Source organism: Citrus clementina, unplaced genomic scaffold (assembly GCF_000493195.1).
Source record: "Citrus clementina cultivar Clemenules unplaced genomic scaffold, Citrus_clementina_v1.0 scaffold_6, whole genome shotgun sequence".
In the NCBI taxonomy this organism is placed as follows: domain Eukaryota; kingdom Viridiplantae; phylum Streptophyta; class Magnoliopsida; order Sapindales; family Rutaceae; genus Citrus; species Citrus x clementina.
Window position 1 is genome coordinate 1,141,521 of NW_006262139.1, and position 23,871 is coordinate 1,165,391.

The 23,871-nt window shown below is 34.8% G+C and overlaps 2 protein-coding genes across 6 annotated transcripts; both read left to right on the plus strand.

Annotated features, from left to right (window-relative positions):
- The first annotated feature begins 6,966 nt into the window (after positions 1-6,966).
- On the plus strand, positions 6,967-12,614 carry LOC18039119 (disease resistance protein RPS2). Of its 3 annotated transcripts, none has more exons than XM_024181533.1 (5): positions 6,967-10,019; positions 10,260-10,748; positions 10,983-11,807; positions 11,922-12,015; positions 12,155-12,614. In XM_024181533.1, the coding sequence occupies exons 1-4, from the start codon at positions 7,131-7,133 to the stop codon at positions 11,958-11,960; spliced, it is 4,242 nt and encodes a 1,413-aa protein (XP_024037301.1). In that variant the 5' UTR covers positions 6,967-7,130; the 3' UTR covers positions 11,961-12,015; positions 12,155-12,614. The 3 variants fall into 3 exon arrangements, with proteins under 3 accessions (XP_024037301.1, XP_024037300.1, XP_024037302.1); XM_024181532.1 differs by having other exon boundaries at positions 12,195-12,614; XM_024181534.1 differs by having other exon boundaries at positions 10,539-10,748; positions 12,195-12,614.
- A 1,589-nt stretch (positions 12,615-14,203) lies between these two features.
- LOC112097182 (disease resistance protein At4g27190-like) lies at positions 14,204-20,572 on the plus strand. Of its 3 annotated transcripts, none has more exons than XM_024181529.1 (6): positions 14,204-14,303; positions 14,789-17,693; positions 17,949-18,437; positions 18,654-19,475; positions 19,559-19,653; positions 19,883-20,572. In XM_024181529.1, exons 2-5 carry the CDS (start codon positions 14,805-14,807, stop codon positions 19,643-19,645), a joined length of 4,287 nt encoding a protein of 1,428 aa, XP_024037297.1. In that variant the 5' UTR covers positions 14,204-14,303; positions 14,789-14,804; the 3' UTR covers positions 19,646-19,653; positions 19,883-20,572. The 3 variants fall into 3 exon arrangements, with proteins under 3 accessions (XP_024037297.1, XP_024037299.1, XP_024037298.1); XM_024181531.1 differs by having other exon boundaries at positions 19,957-20,572; XM_024181530.1 differs by lacking the exon at positions 14,204-14,303 and adding an exon at positions 14,556-14,569.
- Positions 20,573-23,871: the final 3,299 nt, after the last annotated feature.

Here is a 23,871-nt window from a genome sequence, read left to right on the forward strand (position 1 = left end):
ACGATCGCATCTGTAACACCCCAAAATTATCACGTGCGGAACACGTGGTAAGACTAGCAAATCAAAAATCCTTACACAAATTCTCAAACTGAAATACCTCAAATTTTATTAAACAGATAAATCATTCCACAAATCAGATACTTGACATTTTCTTCCAAGTCATAAAAGTAACAAATGTCTCAAAACTCTCCAAATACAAATTCAAAAAACCAACAAACTTAAAGGCTAAAGAAATTCATCCTTCTTTTATTCAATTTAGCAAGTAAATAAATCTCTAACTCCGAAGATAACCACACTTTTGAACAAGTCACTTAATCTACAAAAAGTAATGACGAGGGGTGAGCCGTCAACTCGTTAAGTAAAACCATTCCCAACACACTAGGCCTATTGATACTAAAAATATTTGTAAGCCTTCTTTTTAGTAAAACATATATCATAATTCATAAATTTCATAAAACGATATATCTCGATAAAATAACATAAATTCATAGTAATTCAGAATATTGAAAACATAGATAACTTTCGAAAGCAAATCATATAACACATTCACGAAAACAAAACGTTAGCTCTTGTCACATAATGTCACCTATAGTCCCGGTGACCTGGACAGAATCAGAATATCGTGTGCACACTCAGAACAAAAACCCAGTACTGGTACATAACATAAATATCTCTATATCATATAATATGATCATAATTAGAATTAGAATGACTACGGACAATAAACCAAAATATTTAAATTCATTTTTAATTTGTTGCAAATTACACGTGGCACTTTGTACTATACGTGGCACTTCATACTATACGTGGCACTTCGTGACATTTTAGCCCTCGAGAGGTGGCCCTCATACAGTCTCAAGAGGTGGCCCCCGCATGATTTTCGTGGATAATCTTAATCAAATGCGAATAAAACATTCATATTGAATTCATAAAAGATCATAATAATGATTTAAGCTTGCAGAACAATTTCCATTCCAACATTTTATAGACAATTTCAAAGATATAATTATTTATCAAAAATAAATTACACATTTAAAAGCATTTATAATATTTGTTAAAACCATAAAAATAATATAATTTTCAGATTTGAAGACATTACATAAATTAATTTGGTTACAAAGAACTAAGAAAAATATGTACTTGTAATAATATTAAAATATAAAAATTATTATACGTATCCAGTACACTAGGAATAGAGTTACTTACCTCGATAAGATAATAATTGAAACACAACTCTAAGCTTTTAACAACCTTAAATATCTCCAACACCTTAAAAAGATACAAAACATAATTAATAACAACTTATTCTGAGAACCTGATTTTCTAATTTATGTCGGTACAAGTCTGATTCTCTTGATTTTAACTCTTAATCTAATAATCAAAACGATACGATATTATGCAGATATGCTCTAGACATCCATAGGTATCTCGTATAAAATTTTCAGGAGGATCCGATACCAAAATCATTTTAAAAACTATTTATTTCATGATAGACTCAAAACTGTCTCACAGTCCCTTAATAGAACAGTATTGGTTCCGAGATTTTTATAAAATTACACATTAATCAGAAAATTATGAAATTAAAACTGGAAATACTAGACAGATATATTAACTTCTATTTAAAAAATTCAGAATTTTTCGAGTTCATTTTATGGTATAAATAATTTTGTGAATTCAATAATTCTGCTGGAACAAAAGTTTTCCAGTGCAACAACCATAAAAAGTAGGAAGAAGTTGAATGATACCAGGTTTGAAATTAAAACGTGATGCATTAGGAGGGAAAACTATGCATGATGGTGACCATGTTCTAGTAGGATGCATGAAGTCTCTAAGGGTCCTAGGCTGTTCATGAATATTTTGCAAGGCTTGGTCATTTTTGTGCTTCGAAAAATTTTTAGCTCCTGTGTCAGCCATATCTAAGGGTGGTGAAGGTGATCTTCTAATTAATCTGCCACTATTTGTATGAGACCATCGACGCAAGCAATGCTGATGATGTGTGCTAAACTAATGATGTAAAAAACACTAAATGAAAATTACAGAAATAAAAATAAACTAGAAATTAAATAAGCAAAAATGCGAAATAAAAATAAACAAACTGAAAAATAAATAAATAAATTAGGCGGTGAAACCAGCCATAAACAAAGAAATTAAAAGAAACAGTTTAGGCGGTATTTTAAAACCAGCCATATAATAAAACATAAAATTAAATTAACTAATGTACAAGAATAAATAAACTGAAATTAAAATGCTAGGCGGTAGAATCGACCATATAAATAAATTAGCAAACTGAAATTAAAATGCTAGGCGGTAGAACCGACCATTTAAAGAAAAATACATAAATTAATAGAATTTAAATAACAGTCAGGCGGTAGAACCAATCATTTAAAATAAATCCAGAAAGTAAATTGCAGAAATTTAAAGAAATAAATTTGATTTGGGGACTGATTTGCAAAGTTTTTTGGGCTAAGATGAAGTTTCTCACAAATTTTATGGATAATGTTAAGGTTTGAAAAGAGGAGAGGTGCTAACTGAAGTTTTGCAAAAAGAGAATAAAATAGAATCACGGAAAGATAGTAACGACAAAAAAAAAAAAATAATAATAATAAAAAAAAAATAAATAAATAAAAATAATGTAAAGACAAACTAACACTAAATTTAGAAAACTCTCCGGTAACGGCGCCAAAAACTTGACACGACTCAAAAATGTATTACTCCCAAGTATAAGAGTGTCTAGTTATAATATAACCCGATGAGTCCGGAGTCGAACCACAAGGAATTTTAAAATCTAATTGTCAATTTGTTTAAACAAAGAAATTTAATTGCGAGAAAAGAAATCTCTAGAATTCAATTTAAAGACATGCTAAGGTTACGAGATCCACTCTCAGTATTCAAACTATAATTTTACTATTCTCTCATTTTTATATTTTTGCCTCACTTTTACCAATTAATTATTATATCATTTAATTCTCAACTAACTATGTGTGTGGATAAATATGGAATAAAGTACCTAATGTGCCATACTATATTAATGTATCGACATTATGTCAAAATACCATACAAATCCAAAGAAATTTATAGATTAACATAACATAAAAATAAATAGAAAATAATAAAATAAACTTAAAAAATCATTTGAGAAAATAATAAATTTAATAGTTTGAAATATTGAGCTTCACCTTTCACCTCAACTTAGTAAAATTAACTACTCATATTGAAAGAAAACACAACACTCTTTTTATTTAATAAACTTTTGAAATACGCTACAAGAAAGTTGATTACAACAAAATAAGAAAAAGAAGGAAAAGATACAATTCTTCAGCTGCACTCTATTCTCTTTCGGCTTAAGCTCTCTCTGCTCAGCTCTCTCCTCTCACAATCGCTTGCCACCCCTTGCCTTTTATAGGCAAAGGAAATCATCTTCTTTTATTTTATTTTATTAATATTAATATTTTATTTTATTTTATTTTTATATTATATATACATATTGAATTGTGTGATGGTCATGGTTGCCTTTTGCTCTTTTGTCATTTTGTTCTTTTTTTTATATTTTTTATTTTTACATCTCCTCAATTGTGCTCCAGTAGTTCTTCTTTATTCCCGCTTTCAATTTCAATTTCATCTTTATTCTTGAAAAATATTTACAAGATAAAAATTAACATTTTATGAATTAATTTAACATAAAAATATATTTGGGGAGTATTAAAATAATTTAGAAATAATGAGCGCATTAATTGACACAATAAGTGAAAAACTAATAATTTCATTCTTATTAAATGTACACTTTTTAGTGTCAATCATGTACGTCAGGTAGTCAGTCATGTAGGTCAGGTAGTCATGTAGGTCTTGTAAGTAATATAGTCGTGTAAGTCATGTAGGTCATGTAAGTAATATAGTTATGTAGGTTGTGTAAGTCATGTAAGTAATGTAGTTGTGTAGGTCGTATAGTTACTTGTATATGAAATTTGATATTATTTTTTTTATTGTACCATCAGATATGGTTTTGGTACGTGCGCCTATTCTCTTCAATGGTGAATGAATTGAGCAAAATGACGAGTATAAGTTCAAAGGTTCCAAGGCTAAAGGGATAATGATACCACGATCGACAACATATGCCGAATTAGTGGAGAAGATAGTTGCATTATGAAAGAACTTAATTTTTTGACTAAAATTTGTTGCATTATGAAAGAACTTAATTTTTCTAGATTCCAATTTATGTATCATGTTAGTATTGATTTCATTTAAAAAACTTTTTTGTTTATTCAGTTTATAAGTACTAGTTCTAGGCAAGCATGTAGACATTTCTTAGCAACGGTTAAAAATATGGTATTTTATATGGTATAATCTATACTCACATTTAATTAGGTTCATAAATTGCAGCAAATCCACTAAATTTGCACATCGGACAGTTCAAGAAATGATTAGATTCATTAGTATAAATAAACAAAGTTATCATTGCACAAATTTTTCAATATTTGGATATGATACACTAATGAACATCGCAATTAAACAGATTACAACCATTTTATTCTTTTTTATCTTCAAAGTGCTTTCTTCCTCTTCCCAAGCATACATGCATACATAAGGACTGCCTGCATATAATAATTCCATAAAATCAATTAAGAAAAAAGTTTATCAATTATAGGAAATTGACCGCAATTAAATACATAGAAGAACACCATTTGCAGTTATCAAAGTGTTTCCACTAAGAACCATAACTAGACACACCATGGCTTATAATTGGAAATTTAGGATCTCTCTAAGTAATGACGTTCCACAAGGTAAAGGCATCTGCACCATTCTAATTTATTGTCCCCAATTGTGAGCCTAATTAAACTAAATGTAATGTGTATATTCTATTAACAAGAAACAAAAAATTAAATTACAGAAATGATGTTATATATATATATATATATATACAGAAGACACATCTAGAGAGATGATGAACTTTTTACCCCTCCATCTGGAAACAAAATTCCTTTCATGCTAAAAAATGGCGAGTTGCCAAAATCTCATCAAAATTTCAAAAAAAGTAAGGCCTATAAAATTTCAAAAAACAATACCCAGCTATTTAGAAATAATAAAAATAAATCAAACCTCAAGAAACAGCTCTTAATCAATTCAAAAAACAATACTCGGCTATTTAGAAGTAATACATGAAGGTCGTGTAATACATAAAAGTAGTGTAATCGTACAATACATGACGGTCGTGTAATTGTGCAATACATGAAGGTCGTGTAATCGTGCAATATATGAAGATCGTGTAATACACAACCTTGAATCTTACATAAAATTACACGACCAAATCGTATGTTATATGACCAACCGATAATTGGCACAATCCATCAAATTTTCACGATCTGCATGTAGCAAAACAACTAGAAATTTGTTTTCGAACATGTTATGAGAGACCCACAACTAATTAATCTATTTTATCAATATAAAACCTAAAGTTTTGATTTTTTTTCCTAAATATCAACAAGAAAACTAATTACAGAGAATTACTTACCTCAAGTAGTTACATTCTGACAATTTTGCAGTAAATGATCAGCTCTTACCGGCAAACTAAGCTTCTCTTTCTCAGTTGTGGCAGCTTCCCCTTCTCAGGCTCAGTTTGCTCGTGTTGATGTTCGATTTAGCATGTATGGAGAATGAGTGTTTGTAGTGTAATCATGCAATACATGACAGCCGTGTAATTGTGCAATACATGAGGGTTGTGTAATCGTGCAATACATGAAGGTCGTGTAATACACAACCTTGAATCTTACATAACCTTACACGACCAAATCGTGTGTTATATGACCAAACGATAATTGGCATAATCCATCAAATTTTCACAATTTACATGTAGCAAAACAACTAGAAATTTATTTTCGAACATGTTATGAGAGACTCATAACTAATTAATCTATTTTTTCAATATAAAATCCTAAATTTTTGTTTTTTTCTTAAATATCAACAAGAAAATTAATTACAGGGAATTACTTACCTCAAGTAGTTACATTCTGATAATTTTGCAGTAAAGGATTAGCTCTCGCCGGCGATTATGTAGCGATGAACTAGGCTTCTCTTTCTCAGTTGTGGCAGCTTCCCCTTCTCAGGCTCAATTTGCTCGTGTTGATGTTCGATTTAGCATGTATGGAGAATGAATGTTTGTTTGAGTAGATGTGATGTCGGTGAGGGAATTGAGAATGGAGGATGAGTGTTTGTTTGTTTGAGCAGATGTGATGCTGGTTGAGTTGAAGTGTTTTAAAACAAAGATAATTTAGTAATTTCTTATCAATTTTTAAAGGGTATTGATGAAAATTTTATCAAATTCTAATTTTAGGGTATTGAGATAATTTTTAAAGTATTAAAGTGCATCTGCTACAATTCCCTCCAAATATGTAGTAATTTGTCCCTTATATTTCACCATCAGAGGGGCCGAGCATACATATAAAGGAGATTTGACGTGCAAATATCATGACCTAGAAAAGAAAAGGAGATATTAAAGTGATTAAGAAGCACTTTATTCATCTTTGGGATGTTATCATTTGTATACCCTATAGATACTCTGTTATAAAAAATACTACAATACTTTGAGAGTGTATTAATCGTCCACCCTAAATTGACAAAAGTTATCTGCCGACCACCAAACCGTTAGCTGCCGTTTGAAAATTAACGGAATAATAGTGAATTGATGATTTTACCCTTAAAAATTATCACTTATATACTTTTAAATTTTTTTATTATCACTTATATACCCTTAAATTATTACTTGTATCATATGAAAAGACTAAATTACCACTCTGGCGTTATCCTATTTAAACGGTAAGTAACGGTTTAGTAGATGATAAATATATTTTGTTAATTTAAGATGAACGATTGATACACGCTCAAAATATTATACTATTTTTTATAACAGACCAACTATAGGGTATATAAATAATAATTTCCCTTCATCTTTGACCTCAATGATCACTTCTTATTCTGTAGCACTCATCTATCTGATTTTCATTATCTCTTCGCATAATTTGTGATCTTGATCTATAAACCCTTTTCTGAATCGTTGTTTCCATCTTCGCATCTTAAAACCCTGTGCTTAATATCTAAATCACTTTGCCGTCTTCTTCACAATAGAATTGAGCAACAAGATGGCGGAAATGATTTTTTCTCTGGTTTTAGAAGTTGTAAAATGCCTGGCTCCTCCAACAGAACGCAGAGTTGGTTATTTGCGTGACTACAATGCCAACTTTGAGAATCTCAGGGCAGAAATCGAGAAGCTCAAGGAAGAAAGCACGAGCATTCAGCGCAGAGTTTCTGAAGCTGAAAGAAATGGTGAAAATATTGAAGAGAAGGTTGAGAGGTGGGTGGTTAGCGTGAAAAAGATCATTGATGAGGCAGCAAAATTCATTCAAGACGAAGAGACAGCGACAAACAAGCGCTGTCTGAAGGGGTTGTGTCCTAATTTTAAGACCCGTTATCAGCTCAGCAAGAAAGCAGAGACAGAGGTGAAGGCGGCCATTGTTGAGCTACGGGAAGAAGCTGGGAGATTTGATAGGATTTCCTATCGTACCATTCCGGAGGAGATATGGCTGAAGTCTCGCAAAGGCTACGAGGCCTTCGAATCAAGGCTTTGTGCTTTGAAGTCTGTGCAAAATGCATTGACTGATGTTAATGTCAGCATCGTTGGGGTGTACGGCATGGGCGGCATTGGAAAGACGACACTGGTGAAGGAGGTTGCTAGGCAAGCGAGGGAAGACAAGCTCTTTGATCTAGTGGTATTTTCAGAGGTTTCCCAGACATTAGATATAAAAAAAATTCAGCAAGAAATTGCTGAGAAATTAGGTCTGGTGCTAGAGGAGGAAACTGGATCAAGAAGAGCAAGTAGGCTATATGAACGATTGAAGAAGGAGGAGAAGATCCTTATAATTTTAGATAATATCTGGAAATGTGTTGATTTGGAGGCCGTTGGAATTCCTTTTGGTGATGATCACAAAGGATGTAAATTGTTGCTGACAGCAAGAGATCGCAACGTCCTGTTCCGTATGGGTTCCCAAAAAAACTTCTCGATTGACATTTTAAATGAAGAAGAAGCTTGGAGATTGTTCAAGCTAATGGCTGATGATCATGTCGAAAATCGTGAATTGCAATCTACGGCAACAGAAGTAGCCCAGGCATGTAAAGGTTTGCCCATTGCCTTAACTACAATAGCAAGGGCACTGAGAAATAAGAGTGTGCCTGAATGGAAGAGTGCCTTGCAAGAACTCCGAATGCCTTCAGAGGTAAACTTCGAAGGAGTGCCGGCAGAGGCGTATTCAACTATTGAGCTGAGTTTCAAGAATTTGAAAGGTGAGCAACTCAAGAAATTTTTTATGCTCTGTAGTCTACTGGGGAATTCTATTTGCACTTCATACTTGTTCCAATGCTGCATGGGCTTGGGCATACTTCAAAAGGCAAATAAGTTGGAGGATGCACGAAACAAATTATATGCATTGGTCCATGAACTTAGAGACTCTTGTTTGTTGCTTGAGGGCGACAGCAATCAAGAATTGTCTATGCATGATGTCATTCGTGATGTTGCCATATCAATTGCATGCCGTGACCAACATGCGGTTTTAGTGAGAAATGAGGATGTGTGGGAATGGCCAGATGACATTGCGCTAAAAGAGTGCTATGCAATTTCTTTAAGAGGCTGTAGTATTCATGAACTTCCTGAAGGCTTGGAATGTCCGCGGCTTGAATTTTTACACATCAATCCTAAGGATTCTGTTTTTGAAATCAATAATCCATGTAACTTTTTCACAGGGATGAGAAAGCTTAGAGTTGTAGATTTCACTAGAATGCAGTTACTTTTGTTGCCATCTTCCATTGATCTCCTTGTAAATCTTCAGACACTATGTCTAGTTGAATGCATGTTGGATGACATAGCCATCATTGGAAAGCTGAAGAATCTAGAAATCCTTAGCTTTTGGGGGTCTGGTATTGTAAAGTTGCCTGAAGAACTGGGTCACTTGACTAAGCTAAGGCAGTTAGATTTGTCCAACTGTTTCAAATTAAAAGTTATTGCACCTAATGTCATATCAAGGTTGGTTCGTTTAGAAGAATTATATATGAGCAATTGCTTTGTTGAGTGGGATGATGAAGGACCCAATAGTGAAAGAATTAATGCTAGGCTTGATGAGTTGATGCATTTGCCTCGGTTGACCAATTTAGAAGTACATGTTAAAAATGACAATGTTTTACCAGAAGGCTTTTTCGCCAGAAAGCTGGAAAGGTTTAAAATATCAGTAGGAGATTCATCATTCCTGCCTCTTGCAGCAACCAACAATGATTGTTGCTTTAAATTGAGCTGGGCACTATTTGCGATCGATGATCATGAGATCATGAGGACGTTGAAGCTCAAGCTTAATTCTGTGTCCATTTGCTCGAAGAAATTGCAGGGCATCAAGGATGTTGAATACTTGTGTCTGGACAAGTCGCAAGATGTAAAGAATGTTCTTTTCGATTTGGACAGGGAGGGTTTTTCGCGGTTGAAGCATTTGCATGTGCAAAATAATCCTGACTTCATGTGTATTGTTGACTCGAAGGAAAGGGTACCTCTGGATGATGCCTTTCCAATTTTGGAGTCACTTAATCTCTACAATTTAATTAAGTTGGAGAGGATATGTCAGGATCGACTCAGCGTACAATCTTTTAATGAATTAAAAACCATAAGAGTTGAACTTTGTGACCAGTTGAGTAATATTTTCTTGCTGTCTGCAGCAAAATGCCTTCCAAGACTGGAAAGGATTGCAGTTATTAATTGCAGGAATATTCAAGAAATATTTGTTGTTGATGGAGAATATGATGCTATCGATCATCAGAAGATAGAGTTCAGTCAATTAAGGACTTTGTGTCTGGGAAGTCTTCCGGAGCTTACAAGCTTTTGCTGTGAAGTGAAAAAGAATAGAGAAGCACAAGGGATGCATGAGACATGTTCCAACAAAATCAGCAGTTTTGAAGACAAGCTTGATATTTCTTCAGCACTTTTCAACGAGAAGGTACGCAGAAGTTTAGCAATTTATTTTATGTTGGTTTTTAAGGTATACAGATCGTACACATAATGATAAATGCAAGAGAGAGTATCATCATATTCATTAATCAAATAAAGAAAAACGATTCGACACATTCACATGCTCTCATCAGGTCTAACTAGAAAATTGATACTCTTAGGCGCTTCCTCATATGTACATGATGTCGGATCTAACGATTAATGAGAAATAATTTTATGTAACTTTCAGGTTGTGTTGTCTAATTTGGAGGTTTTGGAGATGAATAAAGTTAATATCGAAAAGATTTGGCACAATCAACTTCCAGTTGCCATGTTTCTTTGCTTTCAAAATCTAACACGATTGATCTTGAGTAAATGTCCCAAATTAAAATACATATTTTCAGCATCTATGCTCGGAAGTTTTGAGCATCTCCAACACCTGGAGATTTGCCACTGCAAGGGATTGCAGGAGATCATTTCCAAGGAAGGAGCAGATGATCAAGTTCTCCCTAATTTTGTCTTTCCGCAGGTGACCAGTCTGAGACTCTCAGGCCTACCTGAACTTAAATGCTTATATCCTGGAATGCATACTTCAGAATGGCCGGCATTAAAATTATTGAAAGTGTCAGATTGTGACCAAGTAACTGTATTTGATTCGGAATTATTTAGCTTTTGCAAGAGTAGTGAGGAGGACAAACCTGATATCCCAGCACGACAGCCCCTTTTCTTGCTCGAAAAGGTATGAAACCGTTTTAATATCTTTTAATATTAAATCAAATTTTTTCATGCTATGCATGTGACAGTTTTTTTAATGGTTGAGGATTTATTAAACTATCGCCTACAATGATATGCCTGCTTTTTATAACGGGAAAGAATAAAAAAGAAGTTTTTTTTCTACCATAAAAGAAATAAAACCTGTTGCTTGAGTGAACAGCATAATTAGTTTAAATTATCTGATTCATATGATGATCAGATCTTTCCCAACTTGGAGGAACTGGGATTAGATGGAAAAGGCATCAGAATGATTTGGCACGGCGATTTCCCACGACATCTTTTTGGCGGTCTTAAAGTTCTTCAACTTGGATTTGATGCTTCCGCTGCTGGCTTTCCACTTGGTTTACTTGAGAGATTTCATCATCTGGAAGAACTCAGACTGAAGCAATGTTTATACGAGGAGATACTCTCAAATGATGGACACTTGGATCAACATGTGGGGAAGCTCGCACCGATCAAATATTTACGGCTGTCGAGACTAAATAATCTGAATCAACTGTGGAAACAAGACTCCCAAATGGACTCCATTTTTCAATATGTTGATAATGTAGTTGTAAGTTCGTGTGACAATCTGTTAATTCTGTTGCCGTCGTCGTCGGTATCTTTTCGGAATCTAAAAATTCTGGAAGTTTCCGGTTGCAAGAAGTTGACGAACTTAGTAGCATCCTCTGCAGCACAAAGTCTGGTGGCACTTGTAAAGATGCAGGTATTTGGATGCAGAGCAATGACACAAGTTGTAAAAAGTGAGGGAAACCAATTAGCAAGAGAAGAGATTGTTTTCAACAAATTGAAGATGTTGTCCCTGTTAGACTTAGATAGTCTCACAAGCTTCTGCTCTGGCAATTACATCTTCAAGTTTCCATCTTTAGAAGTTTTATTTGTGGTTGGTTGTCCCAAGATGAATATTTTCACTACAGGAGAATTAAGCACACCGCCGAGAGTAGACGTCATGTACAGAAACAGAGGGGCTCCATGTTGGGATGGTGACCTTAACACAACCATACAACAATTGCATAGAGTAAAGGTACGTGTGTGTGTGTACATATATATATAAAATCAGAAAATGGATACAAAAGTAGTTGTAGTTTAATTAATTTAAATGAATTAATGAGATTTTTTTCTCTTTATCTTTTTCTAGCTGTTGGATGGGTCATCATCTCACTCGAACACCTACTAATATAATAGGCCTCTCAGTACTTGGAGGAGTTGTGAATTTGAAGAATGAAATCCAGGTAATTAATTTTCATTTCACTTCTTTGTCGAATTATTTTGTTTCAATCTTTTTCGGATTTGCATTTCAACCTTTTCTTTTCTAACATCATTTTTATTTTTCTATGATGATATGCCCTCAACAATTTCATCGGATTAAAGAATTCCATTCAATTATTTCTGTTCTTCATTTTAAAAACAGGAGGATTGGATTACAGAATTGTGCATCTCATCTAGATGTGATGGTGGTTAGATTTACACATGCTTTTCATGAAGGGAATTGGGTTGTGGACAAACTTGCCAATTTGGCTGCGCAAGCTGCTGGTTTTTTCTGGTGCAGTGACTCTCCTTCTGACCTTTTGCCCGCGCTTCATCGTGATGCTCTTGGATTGTCGTTCTGTAGATTCTGTTAAAGCTCTGGTTTTGTTTCACTCTAGTGAGTCAAGGATGTTTATTTTCTTAGTTTGTGCGTTTGCTGCATCCATGAATGGCTTTTTTTTAAGCTGTTATTTTCATTTGGCTGGTTCAAGAAGATTTATCAGGTCATTCTTTTGAGAAGCTATCTCTGGGATATTTGTGTTTCCTACATTTGATCTTATGCTGTAGAACAATTTGTATTCTTAAACTAAAGATGTATTAATTTACCATTTCTGTGAACTCCTTGTATTATATGAAATAAATTTATGCTGAATGTATCAAATATTGATCATGTGTAGTGTCTATTTCCAATGGTGCTTGGGAAAGTTATTCTTTTGGTTCCTCTTTTGAGTCCTGAAACTATGCTTCATCTCCTGCTTGTGGGTATTCCTCATTCGAATCAAAGTCAAAGATAGAGCCATGGATCAGGTTTATTGCTGCAGGCTTCATGGGAGTTTCTTCTGAAACTGAAGATTTTTCATCAGCCTCCGGAGTTAGCTGTGAGTTCAGCTTAGGGGTTGCTGCCAACGTTCATTTCTGAAGCATGCTTTTATACATCATCATTTTAAATCTGTACAGGAGGGAGCAGCATTCTTCAATATTGTGCACCTTATCATTGGAACAGAAAAATAGCATAAGCATTGAAGAATTAAGGTCTAAAGGAAACAAGCATTGCGAATTTTTCACCCATCTCCTGACCGTAGTTTATCTACTCGCTGGCCAGATAGTAGCAGAGATTTTATTTTGTTTCGGATGGGAAGATTGCCTGCAGATCCAGCTGCTATCAACTTTTGCCTTTTCCCTCGAAAGTGATAAAAGGAGAGAGCTTTTCTGCGCGCATGGTCAAGAAGTGTGGAGCAGCCTTGATGATAAAATGCTTGGGAGCTGCAGCCTTTGTCTATACGGAGGCCTTAATCGTTAAATGTATGACAGGTTACATTTTAATCCACTTGACCAATAAACAATTTTGATGGAGATGGAGTTGATAAACAAAGTGGTATTTGTCTAACAACATTGTTGAAAAAAGTAAGCAAGCAGCACTACCAATTGTTGTTTAGTTATTTCAATATGAGAAATTCTATTAACACTCAATTACTATCACATTGAACCAGCACTTCAATTAGATTGCGAAAACAGTCTTTCTATAGTAATAGCAAAGTCTGCAAACCATATAAACAATTTGGCCAATCACTTCAATGAAATGCTGTTACTTATGAAAAAATTGATCAATGTACAAAGTTCTTCCACAATGGGGAAGGATCTGAGATGTTTAGACCACAAAAAACAGAGAGAAACAGGCTCCATTTCTGCATACGATGTAATAGAATTTCATGGTATTTGATTATTACTCTGAAAAGAAGTTAGTGGAATAATAACTTAAAATGTTATTGATTAATTTTTTAAAAAAAAAAATCTAAAAGTTTGAAACAATAACTTAAAATGATATCAAAACTAAAAAATATTTAAAGAGAGAAGCACCCTAAAAAAAAAAGAAAACATAACAATATTTTTAGAGTTGAAAAATGATTATATTGTTAAGTTTTCTTTTTATTTATATCCTGTTTATATTACATAAAAATAAAAAATTATTAATTGACATTATAATTGATAAAATAAAAATTATTAAATAAGAATTAAAAATATATTTATATATAATGGAAATTAGGGTGGGGATGAGAGTGGAGAGTATAAAACTAAATTCCACCCTATTAAAAATTTAAGAATTATTTTTTTTCTACTCCCCACCCTATTCTCAAAAATTATTTAAAATTTTTTTTATTTAGGATAGGGCTCTATAGACTCCAAATCCGTGGAGGATTTTACCATCCCTACCTGCGTTTGCCATCGGAAGAGCGCAGTCACAGCTAGTTAATCGACTCGGGAGGGGCAAATGGTAAAACACTATACTTCAACTCTAAAGAGACGAAAGTGTCGTGCTCCTCAATTTTTTTAAAATTAACGGAGGTTTCGTAAATTTTTAAATTCAAAAACTTTTTTCTTCTTCATCCTTTGGCCTTTCCGCTTCTTTCATCTATAATCGATATGTTTTATAACAAGTTGAAAGAATCTTTCGGAGTATTAACTGGTTCCTGCGCAAGTAGCTAGTAATTTGTTTCTTATATATTTGACTGGCACGGCATTTAAAAAAAGGATTCAATTGTGAGTTCACCTCGTATTTTCACTCAATCAAGAAACACTTGCCTTTATCCTTTTGTACTTATCTATCCGATCTACATTAACTCTTAACTTAATTTGTAATCTTGATCTAGAAACCCTTTTTCTGAATTGTTTCCATCTTCTCATCTAAAAGCTCTTTCTTAATATCAAAATCACTTTGTTGTTGTGTTAACTTTGATGTTCTTCATAATTTATTGTCAGGATTGAATACTATAAGATGGTGGAAATAATCGTTAATCTTGTTTTAGAAGTCGTAAAATGCTTGGCTCCTCCAACAGAACGCAGACTTGGTTATTTGCGTAACTACCATGCCAACTTTGAGAATCTCGGGGCACAAATCAAGAACCTCAAGGATGAATGTACGAGCATTCAGCGCAGAGTTTCTGAAGCTGAAAGAAATGGTGACAAGATTGAAGAGAAGGTTGAGAAGTGGCTGGTTAGTGCAAAGAAGATCATTGATGAGGCAGCCAAATTCGTTCAAGATGAGGAGACAGCAAACAACAAGCGCTGTTTCAAGGGGTTGTGTCCTAATTTGAAGACCCGGTATCAGCGCAGCAAGAAAGCGGAGACAGAGGTGAAGGCGGCCATTATTGAGCTCCGGGAAGAAGCTGGGAGATTTGATAGAATTTCTTACCGTACCATTACGGAGGAGATATGGCTTAAGTCTCACAAAGGCTATGAGGCCTTCGAATCAAGACTTTGTGCTCTGAAGTCTGTACAAAATGCATTGACTGATGTTAATGTCAGCATCATTGGGGTGTACGGCATGGGCGGCATTGGAAAGACGACATTGGTGAAGGAGGTAGCAAGGAAAGCCAGGAAGGACAAGCTCTTTGACCGAGTGGTTTTTTCAGAGGTTTCCCAGACAATAGACATAAAAAAAATTCAGCAAGCAATTGCCGAGAAATTAGGTCTGGTGCTACAGGAGGAAACGGAATCTAGTAGAGCAAGTAGGCTACATGAACAATTGAAGAGGGAGGAGAAGTTCCTTATAATTTTAGATAATATCTGGAAACGTGTCGATTTGGAGACCGTTGGAATTCCTTTTGGTGACGATCATAGAGGATGTAAATTGTTGCTGACAGCAAGAGATCGAACTGTACTGTTCAGTATGGGTTCGGAAAAAAACTTTTTGGTTGACATTTTAAAAGAAGAAGAAGCTTGGAGATTGTTCAAGCTAATGGCTGGGGATGATGTGGAAAATCGTGAATTGAAATCTACAGCAACAGAAGTAGCCAAAGCATGTAAAGGCTTGCCCATTGCCTTAACTACAATAGCAAGGGCACTGAGAAACAAGAGTATGCCTCAATGGAAGACTACCTTGCAGCAACTTCGAATGCCTTCATTGGTGAATTTTGGAGGAGTACCAGCAGAGGCATATTTGACTATTGAGTTAAGTTACAATTATTTGGAAGGTGAGAAACTTAAGAATATTTTTCTGCTCTGTAGTCTAATGGGGAATGAAATTGCCACTTCAGACTTGTTTAAATACTGCATGGGTTTGGGTATATTTAAAGGAGTCAATACGATGGAAAATGCACGAACCAATTTTTATGCATTGATCCATCAACTTAGAGACTGTTGTTTATTGCTCGGGGGTGATAACAATGAAAAGCTTTCTATGCATGATGTTGTTCGCGCTGTTGCCATTTCAATTGCTTGTCGTGACCAAAATGCATTAGTAGTAAGAAATGAGGAGGTGTGGGAATGGCCAGATGAGGATGCATTAAGAAAATGCTACGCAATCTCTATAAGAGATAGTAGTATTCATGAACTTCTTGAAGGATTGGAATGTCCACAGCTTGAGTTTCTATATATGGATTCCAATGGTTCTTCTGTTGAAATCAATGTTCCTGAGAAATTCTTCACAGGGATGAAAAAGCTCAAAGTTGTAGATTTCTGTAGAATGCAATTTTTTTCCTTGCCACCATCAATTGATCATCTATTAAATCTTCAAACTCTCTGTCTGGATCAATGCATATTGGGAGACGTAGCCATCATTGGAAAATTGAAGAATCTAGAAATCCTTAGCTTTTCTGGTTCTGGTATTGTAAAGTTGCCTGAAGAACTAGGTCAATTGACTAAGCTAAGGCATTTAGATTTGTCCAACTGTTTCAAACTAAAAGTTATTGCACCCAATGTCATATCAAGCTTGATTCGATTAGAAGAACTATATATGAGTAATTGCTTTGTTGAGTGGGAGGATGAAGGACCCAATAGCGAAACAATTAATTCCAGGCTTGATGAGTTGATGCATTTGCCTCGGTTGACCACTTTAGAAGTGCATGTTAAAAATGATAATATTCTACCAGAAGGCTTTTTTGCCAGAAAACTGGAAAGATTTAAAATATCAGTAGGAGAGGCGGCATTCCTGCCTTTTGGAGCGACCAGCAATGATGCTTGTTTCAGATTGAGTTGGCCTCTATTTATGATCAATGATAGTGAGACCTTAAGGACGTTGAAGCTGAAGCTTAATTCTACGACCATTTCCTCGAAGAAATTGGAGGGCATCAAGAATGTTGAATACTTATGTTTGGACAAGTTGCAAGGTATAAAGAATGTTCTTTTCGAACTGGACACGGAGGGTTTTTCGCAGTTGAAGCATCTGCATGTCCAAAACAATCCTGACTTCATGTGTATCGTTGACTCGATGGAGAGAGTACCTCTCCATGATGCCTTTCCACTTTTGGAGTCACTTAATCTCTACAATTTAATGAAGTTGGAGAGGATATGTCAGGATCGACTCAGCGTACAATCTTTCAATGAATTAAAAACCATAAGAGTGGAACATTGCGGTCAGTTGAGTAATATCTTCTTGCTGTCTGCAGCAAAATGCCTTCCAAGACTTGAAACGATTGCGGTTATTAATTGCAGAAATATCCAAGAAATATTTGCAGTTGGTGGCGGAGATGTTGTGATCGATCATCAGAAGATAGAGTTTGGTCAATTAAGGACTTTGTGTCTGGGAAATCTTCCGGTGCTTAGAAGCTTTTGCCGTGAAGTGGAGAAGAATAGACAAGCCCAGGGATTGCAGGAGACATGTTACAATGAAATCAGCCGTCTGAAAGACAAGCTTGATACTTCCTCACCACTTCTCAACGAGAAGGTACACAGAAGTTTAACAACTTATTTTTCTGTTGTATTTTATTTTAAATATCATGCATAATCATAAATTAAGTAAAGAAAAAGGATTAATGCGGCACATTCGCTTGCTCCCATCAGGTGTCACTTCAATTTGATTTTGTCTTACTTTTGCAATTATCTGTATGGAGAAAATTGATACCATTGGAGGCTTCATCACATATATGTACATGATGTGAGATCTAACAATTAATACGAAAGAACCTTATATATATTTCAGGTTGTGTTGCCCAGTTTGGAGGCTTTGGATCTGCGTCAAATTAATGTCGAAAAGATTTGGCACGACCAACTTTCCGCTGCCATGTTTCCTTGCTTTCAAAATCTAACACGATTGATCTTGTGGATCTGTCCCAAATTAAAATACGTATTTTCAGCTTCGATGCTCAGAAGTTTTGAGCATCTCCAACACCTGGAGATTGCCTGCTGTGAGCGTTTGCAGGAGATTATTTCCAAGGGAGGGACAGATGATCAAGTGACTCCTAATTTTGTCTTTCCGGGGTTGACCACTCTGAGACTTATAGGACTACCTAAACTTAAAAGCTTATACCCTGGAATGCATACTTCAGAATGGCCGGCATTAAAAGTGTTGAATGTGTTAGCTTGTGACCAAGTAACGGTATTTGCTTCAGAATTATTTCACTTTTGCAAAATTAGCGAGGAGAACAAACTTGATACCCCAGCACGACAGTCCCTATTCTTCCTTGAAAAGGTGTGAAACCATTTACAAACTGTTTAATGTTAAATCAAAATTGTTCTTACCACGCATGCGAAAGTTTATTTAAACGTTGAGGATTTTCTTAGCTATAGTCTACGTTAATATGCATGCATTTTATAACATGAAAGAGATAAAAGAAATTTTTTTCTTTTCCTACTGAAAAAGAAAAAAAAAAGATGTTTTAAATTATGTGATTGATATGGTGATCAGGTCTTCCCCAACTTGGAGGAACTGGGATTAAATGAAAAGGACATCAGAATGATTTGGCACGGCAATTTCCCACAACACCTCTTTGGCAGTCTTAAAGTTCTTCGACTAGCAGATGATCATGTCTCAGCTGCTGGTTTTCCACTTGGTTTACTTGAGAGATTTAATAATCTGGAAAAGCTCAGACTGGATGGATGTTCATGCAAAGAGATACTCTCAAATGATGGACACCTGGATAAACATGGGGGGAAGCTCGCACAGATCAAATCTTTACGGCTGGTCAGACTAAATGATCTGAATCAACTGTGGAAAGAAGACTCCCAAATGGACTCCATTTTTCAATATGTTGATAATGTACTCATACATGGGTGTGACAGTCTTTTAATTCTATTGCCATCATCATCAGTATCTTTCTGGAATCTAACAATTCTAGAAGTTTCCAGCTGCAAGAAGCTGGTAAACTTAGTAACATCCTCTGCAGCAAAAAGTCTAGTGGCACTTGTAAGGATGCAGGTATTTGGATGCAGAGCATTGACACAAGTTGTAAAAAGTGAGGGAAATGAATTAGCAAAAGAAGAGATTGTTTTCAGCAAATTGAAGACTTTGGCTCTGGCTGATTTATATAGTCTCACAAGCTTCTGCTCTGGCAATTACATCTTCAAGTTTCCATCTTTAGAAGATTTATTTGTAATTGGTTGTCCCAAGATGAAAATTTTCACTATAGGAGAATTGAGCACACCGCCGAGAGTAAACGTCATGTACAGAAACAGAGGGGCTCCGTGTTGGGATGGTGACCTTAACACAACCATACAACAATTACATAAGGTATATAAGAAAATGGATACAAAAGTAGTCGTAATTATAATTAATTTAAATAAATTAATGAGATTTTTTTTTTCTTTTTCTAGCTGTTGGATGGGTCATCCTCCGGGTCGAACACCTACTTATCTAATAGGCCTTTTAGTTCTTGGAGGTGTTGTGAATTTGAAGAATGAAGTCCCAGGTAATTAATTTTCATTTCATTTCTTTGGTGCCCCTTTTTTCTTTTGGGACAGAAAAAGGTTTCAGATGTCTTCATGACGAGGGTTATTTTGTTTCAATCTCTTTTCTGATTTGCATTTCAACCTTTTCTTTTCTAACATCATCTATATTTTCCATGATGAAATGCCCTCAACAACATCATTGGATTATAGAAGTGATTCAATGCTTTCTGTTCTTCAACTTAAAAACAGGAGGATTCGATTATAGAATTGTGCATCTCATCCAGATGTGATGGTGGTTAGATTTACGCATGCTTTTCATGAAGGGAACTGTGCTGCGGACAAACTCGCCAACTTGGGTGCAGAAGCTGCTGGTTTTTTCTAATGGACTGACTCTCCTTCTGACCTTTTACCCATGCTCCATCGCGATGCTCTTAGATTGTTGGCCTGTAGGTTCAGTCAAGCTCTGCTTTGGCTTCGCTCTATTGAGTTAAGGATGTTTATTTTCTCAGTTTGGACGTTTGCTGCATTCATGTCTGGCTTTTTTAAGCTGTTATTTTCATTTGGCCTGTTCAAGAAGATTTATCAGGTCATTCTTTGGAGAAGCCATCCCTGTGAAATTTGTGTTTCCTACATTTGATCTTCTCATGCTGAGACAATTTATATGCCTAAACTAAAGATGTGTTAATTTACCATTTCTGTGTACTACTAGAATTATATGCAATAAATTTATGGTGAATGAATCAAATATTGATCCATGAATACTGTTTGTTTCCAATGGTGCTCCGGAAAGTTAATCTTCTGGTTCCTCCGAGTCCTGAAACTATACTTCATCTCTGTTAAGGAAGCTCATGTTGCAGTCAACAGAGCAGCTCAGTTAGCAAGTGTGAACCAAAGCAGAAATCAGCAGAGTTTGTTAAGAAGCTTTGCCAGCTCAGCAGGTTTGTTGTAGCATGCTTTTCATTATGTTTGTAGTTAAGCTTACTTAATTAGTTGAGCTCTCTGAAATCTCAGCTTAGTATATAAACTAATGTTGATTTACTTTCATTGTAATCGTGAATTGAAATGAAATAAAAACTTCATAATATTCTTTCCATTTTCTCAGTTCCTAAACACATTTTACAGTTGCAAATTTAACTTTCAAACATGGTATTAGAGCCAAACAGAGCAAGCTCTAGTAATCAACAAATGAATTCTAGAAATACAACAATAGCAAATATAAGTCAGATCAATTTCTCATTTAACACTCTGATCAAATTAGATAGATCTAATTATTTGCTTTGGCGATCACAAGTCCTAGCATCGATCAGAGGAAATCGATTGGAAGGTTTCGTAAATGGAACCAAACCAGCACCAGAAGAAACATTACTACTCGCCAGAGCTGATGGATCTGCTCAAGAAATTGATAATCTAGAATATCAAAATTGGAGATCACAGGATCAAGCCTTACTTGGATGGCTGTTATCAGCAATTAATGAAGGTAATCTTAGTCTTGTTATTAATTGTGTAAGCTCGTTTGATGCATGGAAAACCTTAGAGAAGAAGTTTGGAGTCCAATCTGAGGCTAGAGTACTTCGGCTTAGATATGAGTTAAATACAATAAAGAATGAGGCATTAAGCATTGAAGATTACTGTATTAAGATGAAATCTATAGCTGATGAACTTGCTAGTGCTGGTAGTCCTATAACAGAGAAAGATCTGATGTTAACAATATTAAATGGATTAGGATCAGGCTATCGTGATATAGCTACTTTCATAACTGGTTCTAAAATGGAATTTGATGATGCTTATGCATTGTTGTTAACACATAAAACCAGACTTGAATGAGAACAAGATGATAAGAATATGTTTAATGCAAACTATGTCTATGCTAATACATGTTATCCTAGAGCTTTCTATGGTCAAGTTAGAGGTAATTTTAGAAGAGGTGGATATGTTAGTGGTAGTTTTGGTAATTTTGGTGGTAGAACTCATGGATTTGGAAGAGGAAATTTTGGTCCACAAAGAATGTTTAATGGAAGCTTCAAGAGTGGAAATGGCGGAGGACAGTTTCCTGGTCAAAATAATGCTCATAATGTTTCTCCTCAATCACTAAGAAATATGACTCCATTCACTAGAAATGGATTTGTTGGAATGAATGGATCGACACTGGAACCATAGAAGAAACTACTTGTCAGATCTGTTTTAAAATTGGCCATACAGCTGACATCTGCTGGCACAGATTTATAGAAGACTATACTCCTACTCCAAGAAATTTCAATAAAGGAAAAGGACCAAGAGCTACATACTTTGCTAACTTTGATAGTTTCAACTCACATCCCAGCAATGAAGAATATGATTGTTTCAACTACATGTCACCAAATTTTCATTATAATTCTTGAGTTGATACTTACAATCCTGCAGCTGCATATATGGCAAATTTTGAAGGAGTTGCTGATGATGGCTGGTATTAGGCGTGGGCAAAATCGGGTTCGAATCAACCCGATCGGGTTTCGGGTTGGTCGGGTTTGATAAAAATCAATTCGAGCTCCACCCGAATGTATAACCCGATCCAATCCGATCCGAATTTAATTCGGATCGAATCGGATCGGGTTAAAAAGTCGGATGGAGTTCAGATCGGATCAGATGCGGGTTAATTCGGGTTATTCGGATGAATTCAGGTTAATTCGGGTCGGGTGTAATCGGATTGGATTCGGGTTAATTCGGTTCGGGTTAAATTCAGGTTATTCGGATCAATTAGGGTCAATTCGGGTTATAATTAATTTGGCAATTGGGGAGGTGAAATTAGGAAATTAATTTATTATAATTTTATTGTATTTTTTCCTTAGGGGTTTTGGTGCTGGAAAGATTGTAAAAGTCACATGAAATTATCTTTTCTATTTTGTGTTGTTGATTATGAGGCTCATAATGAATCTTGCACCAAGCATGCTTGCAAAAATTTTGTTCTTATTAAAATAAATTAGGCTTGTGTTCATTTCGGCAATAACAACATGAACGTGCATGTCCTTTACAAAAGAAGCATTTGTGGCTTGTGCACTTGCAGAATTTGTCAATACAAATTTGGCCCAAAAAAAAAATTGTTCATTTTTGTATTCATGTAAGGCATTATCAACACACACTAGGGATTGCAAGCTATCATATAAAATAAAAAATAAAAAGTCATTGATCCGTAAATTTCTAGCTTCAGGTGAGAAATCAATCTCCTCATAAATAAATAACTAAATAAAGTTAACAGCCGAACAGAGCTGGAATGAACGGCACTAAATAATTGTTCAAATAATAGTTGGGGAAATGATCATACAGAAATTGCAATTCCTTCAGCTAGCCCAATGTGTCAAAAATAGAGCCAGTGAAAGAAAACTAAGACATTTCTCTCCCACCTTCCTTTTCCTCCCTCATTCATTCATCTATTCATTTCAACCAACAAAAAAAGAAAACTACTATAGAATTAAATTCAAATGATTCAAAATTAAAAATGAACACAAAGCATAAAATTAAAATTAACACAAAGTTTAAATTTAATAGTCTCCATCCAAAGCGCAATGTCCAATTCTAAAATCTAAACATTAATCTTTAGAACACAAAATTAAACATAATTAAATAGTTTCCATTTTCCAAAACACAAATGACAAAGTTCCAAATCCAAAACACAACAAAGTTTAAATGTAAATCTAGATCAACTTCCTCCACAGCTCCACCGTTCCTCGCAAGCACTTTGACAACTTTTAACTTCAATTTCTTCTACTCCAAGTTGAAGAATTGAAGCATATATCCCCTAGGGAAAAATTGAAAAAATAATATATGATAACCGTTTAACTACTTTCTTTAAGCCGCATTACAAATAAAGGGACATTAAACATAAACACATATGCCCAATTCATGTGTATACTTGATTAAATATAAGAAAAAAATTTAAGTAAATTGTGGCTTATTTCATGGCATTCATAACCAAGTAAATTTAATAATAATCATAATTCCTAAGTAATACCATTCCAGCAATTTCAATGTGTCTAAAATAAATGAAACAATTATAATATTACAATTTGAATTAAAACTTAAAAATTAAAACTATAACAACTATTGTCTATTATTATAGTGTAAATTACAACCTAAACATATAATATGAAATTATAAATAATAATATATATTAAGAATTACCTTTCAAATATCCATAACACCCATATCAGCGCTCACTGTTTCCACCGTTGAAGCTTGTGATCTTACAAACTCTTTAAAATGTC

Coding starts and splice junctions, on each gene's coding strand:
- LOC112097182 (XM_024181529.1), top strand. CDS start 14,805: ATGGTGGAAATAATCGTTAATCTTGTTTTAGAAGTCGTAAAATGCTTG. Junction 18,438..18,653: donor CCCTATTCTTCCTTGAAAAG/GTGTGAAACCAT, acceptor TATGGTGATCAG/GTCTTCCCCAACTTGGAGGA. Junction 19,476..19,558: donor CCATACAACAATTACATAAG/GTATATAAGAAA, acceptor TTCTTTTTCTAG/CTGTTGGATGGGTCATCCTC.
- LOC18039119 (XM_024181533.1), top strand. CDS start 7,131: ATGGCGGAAATGATTTTTTCTCTGGTTTTAGAAGTTGTAAAATGCCTG. Junction 10,020..10,259: donor CAGCACTTTTCAACGAGAAG/GTACGCAGAAGT, acceptor TGTAACTTTCAG/GTTGTGTTGTCTAATTTGGA. Junction 10,749..10,982: donor CCCTTTTCTTGCTCGAAAAG/GTATGAAACCGT, acceptor TATGATGATCAG/ATCTTTCCCAACTTGGAGGA.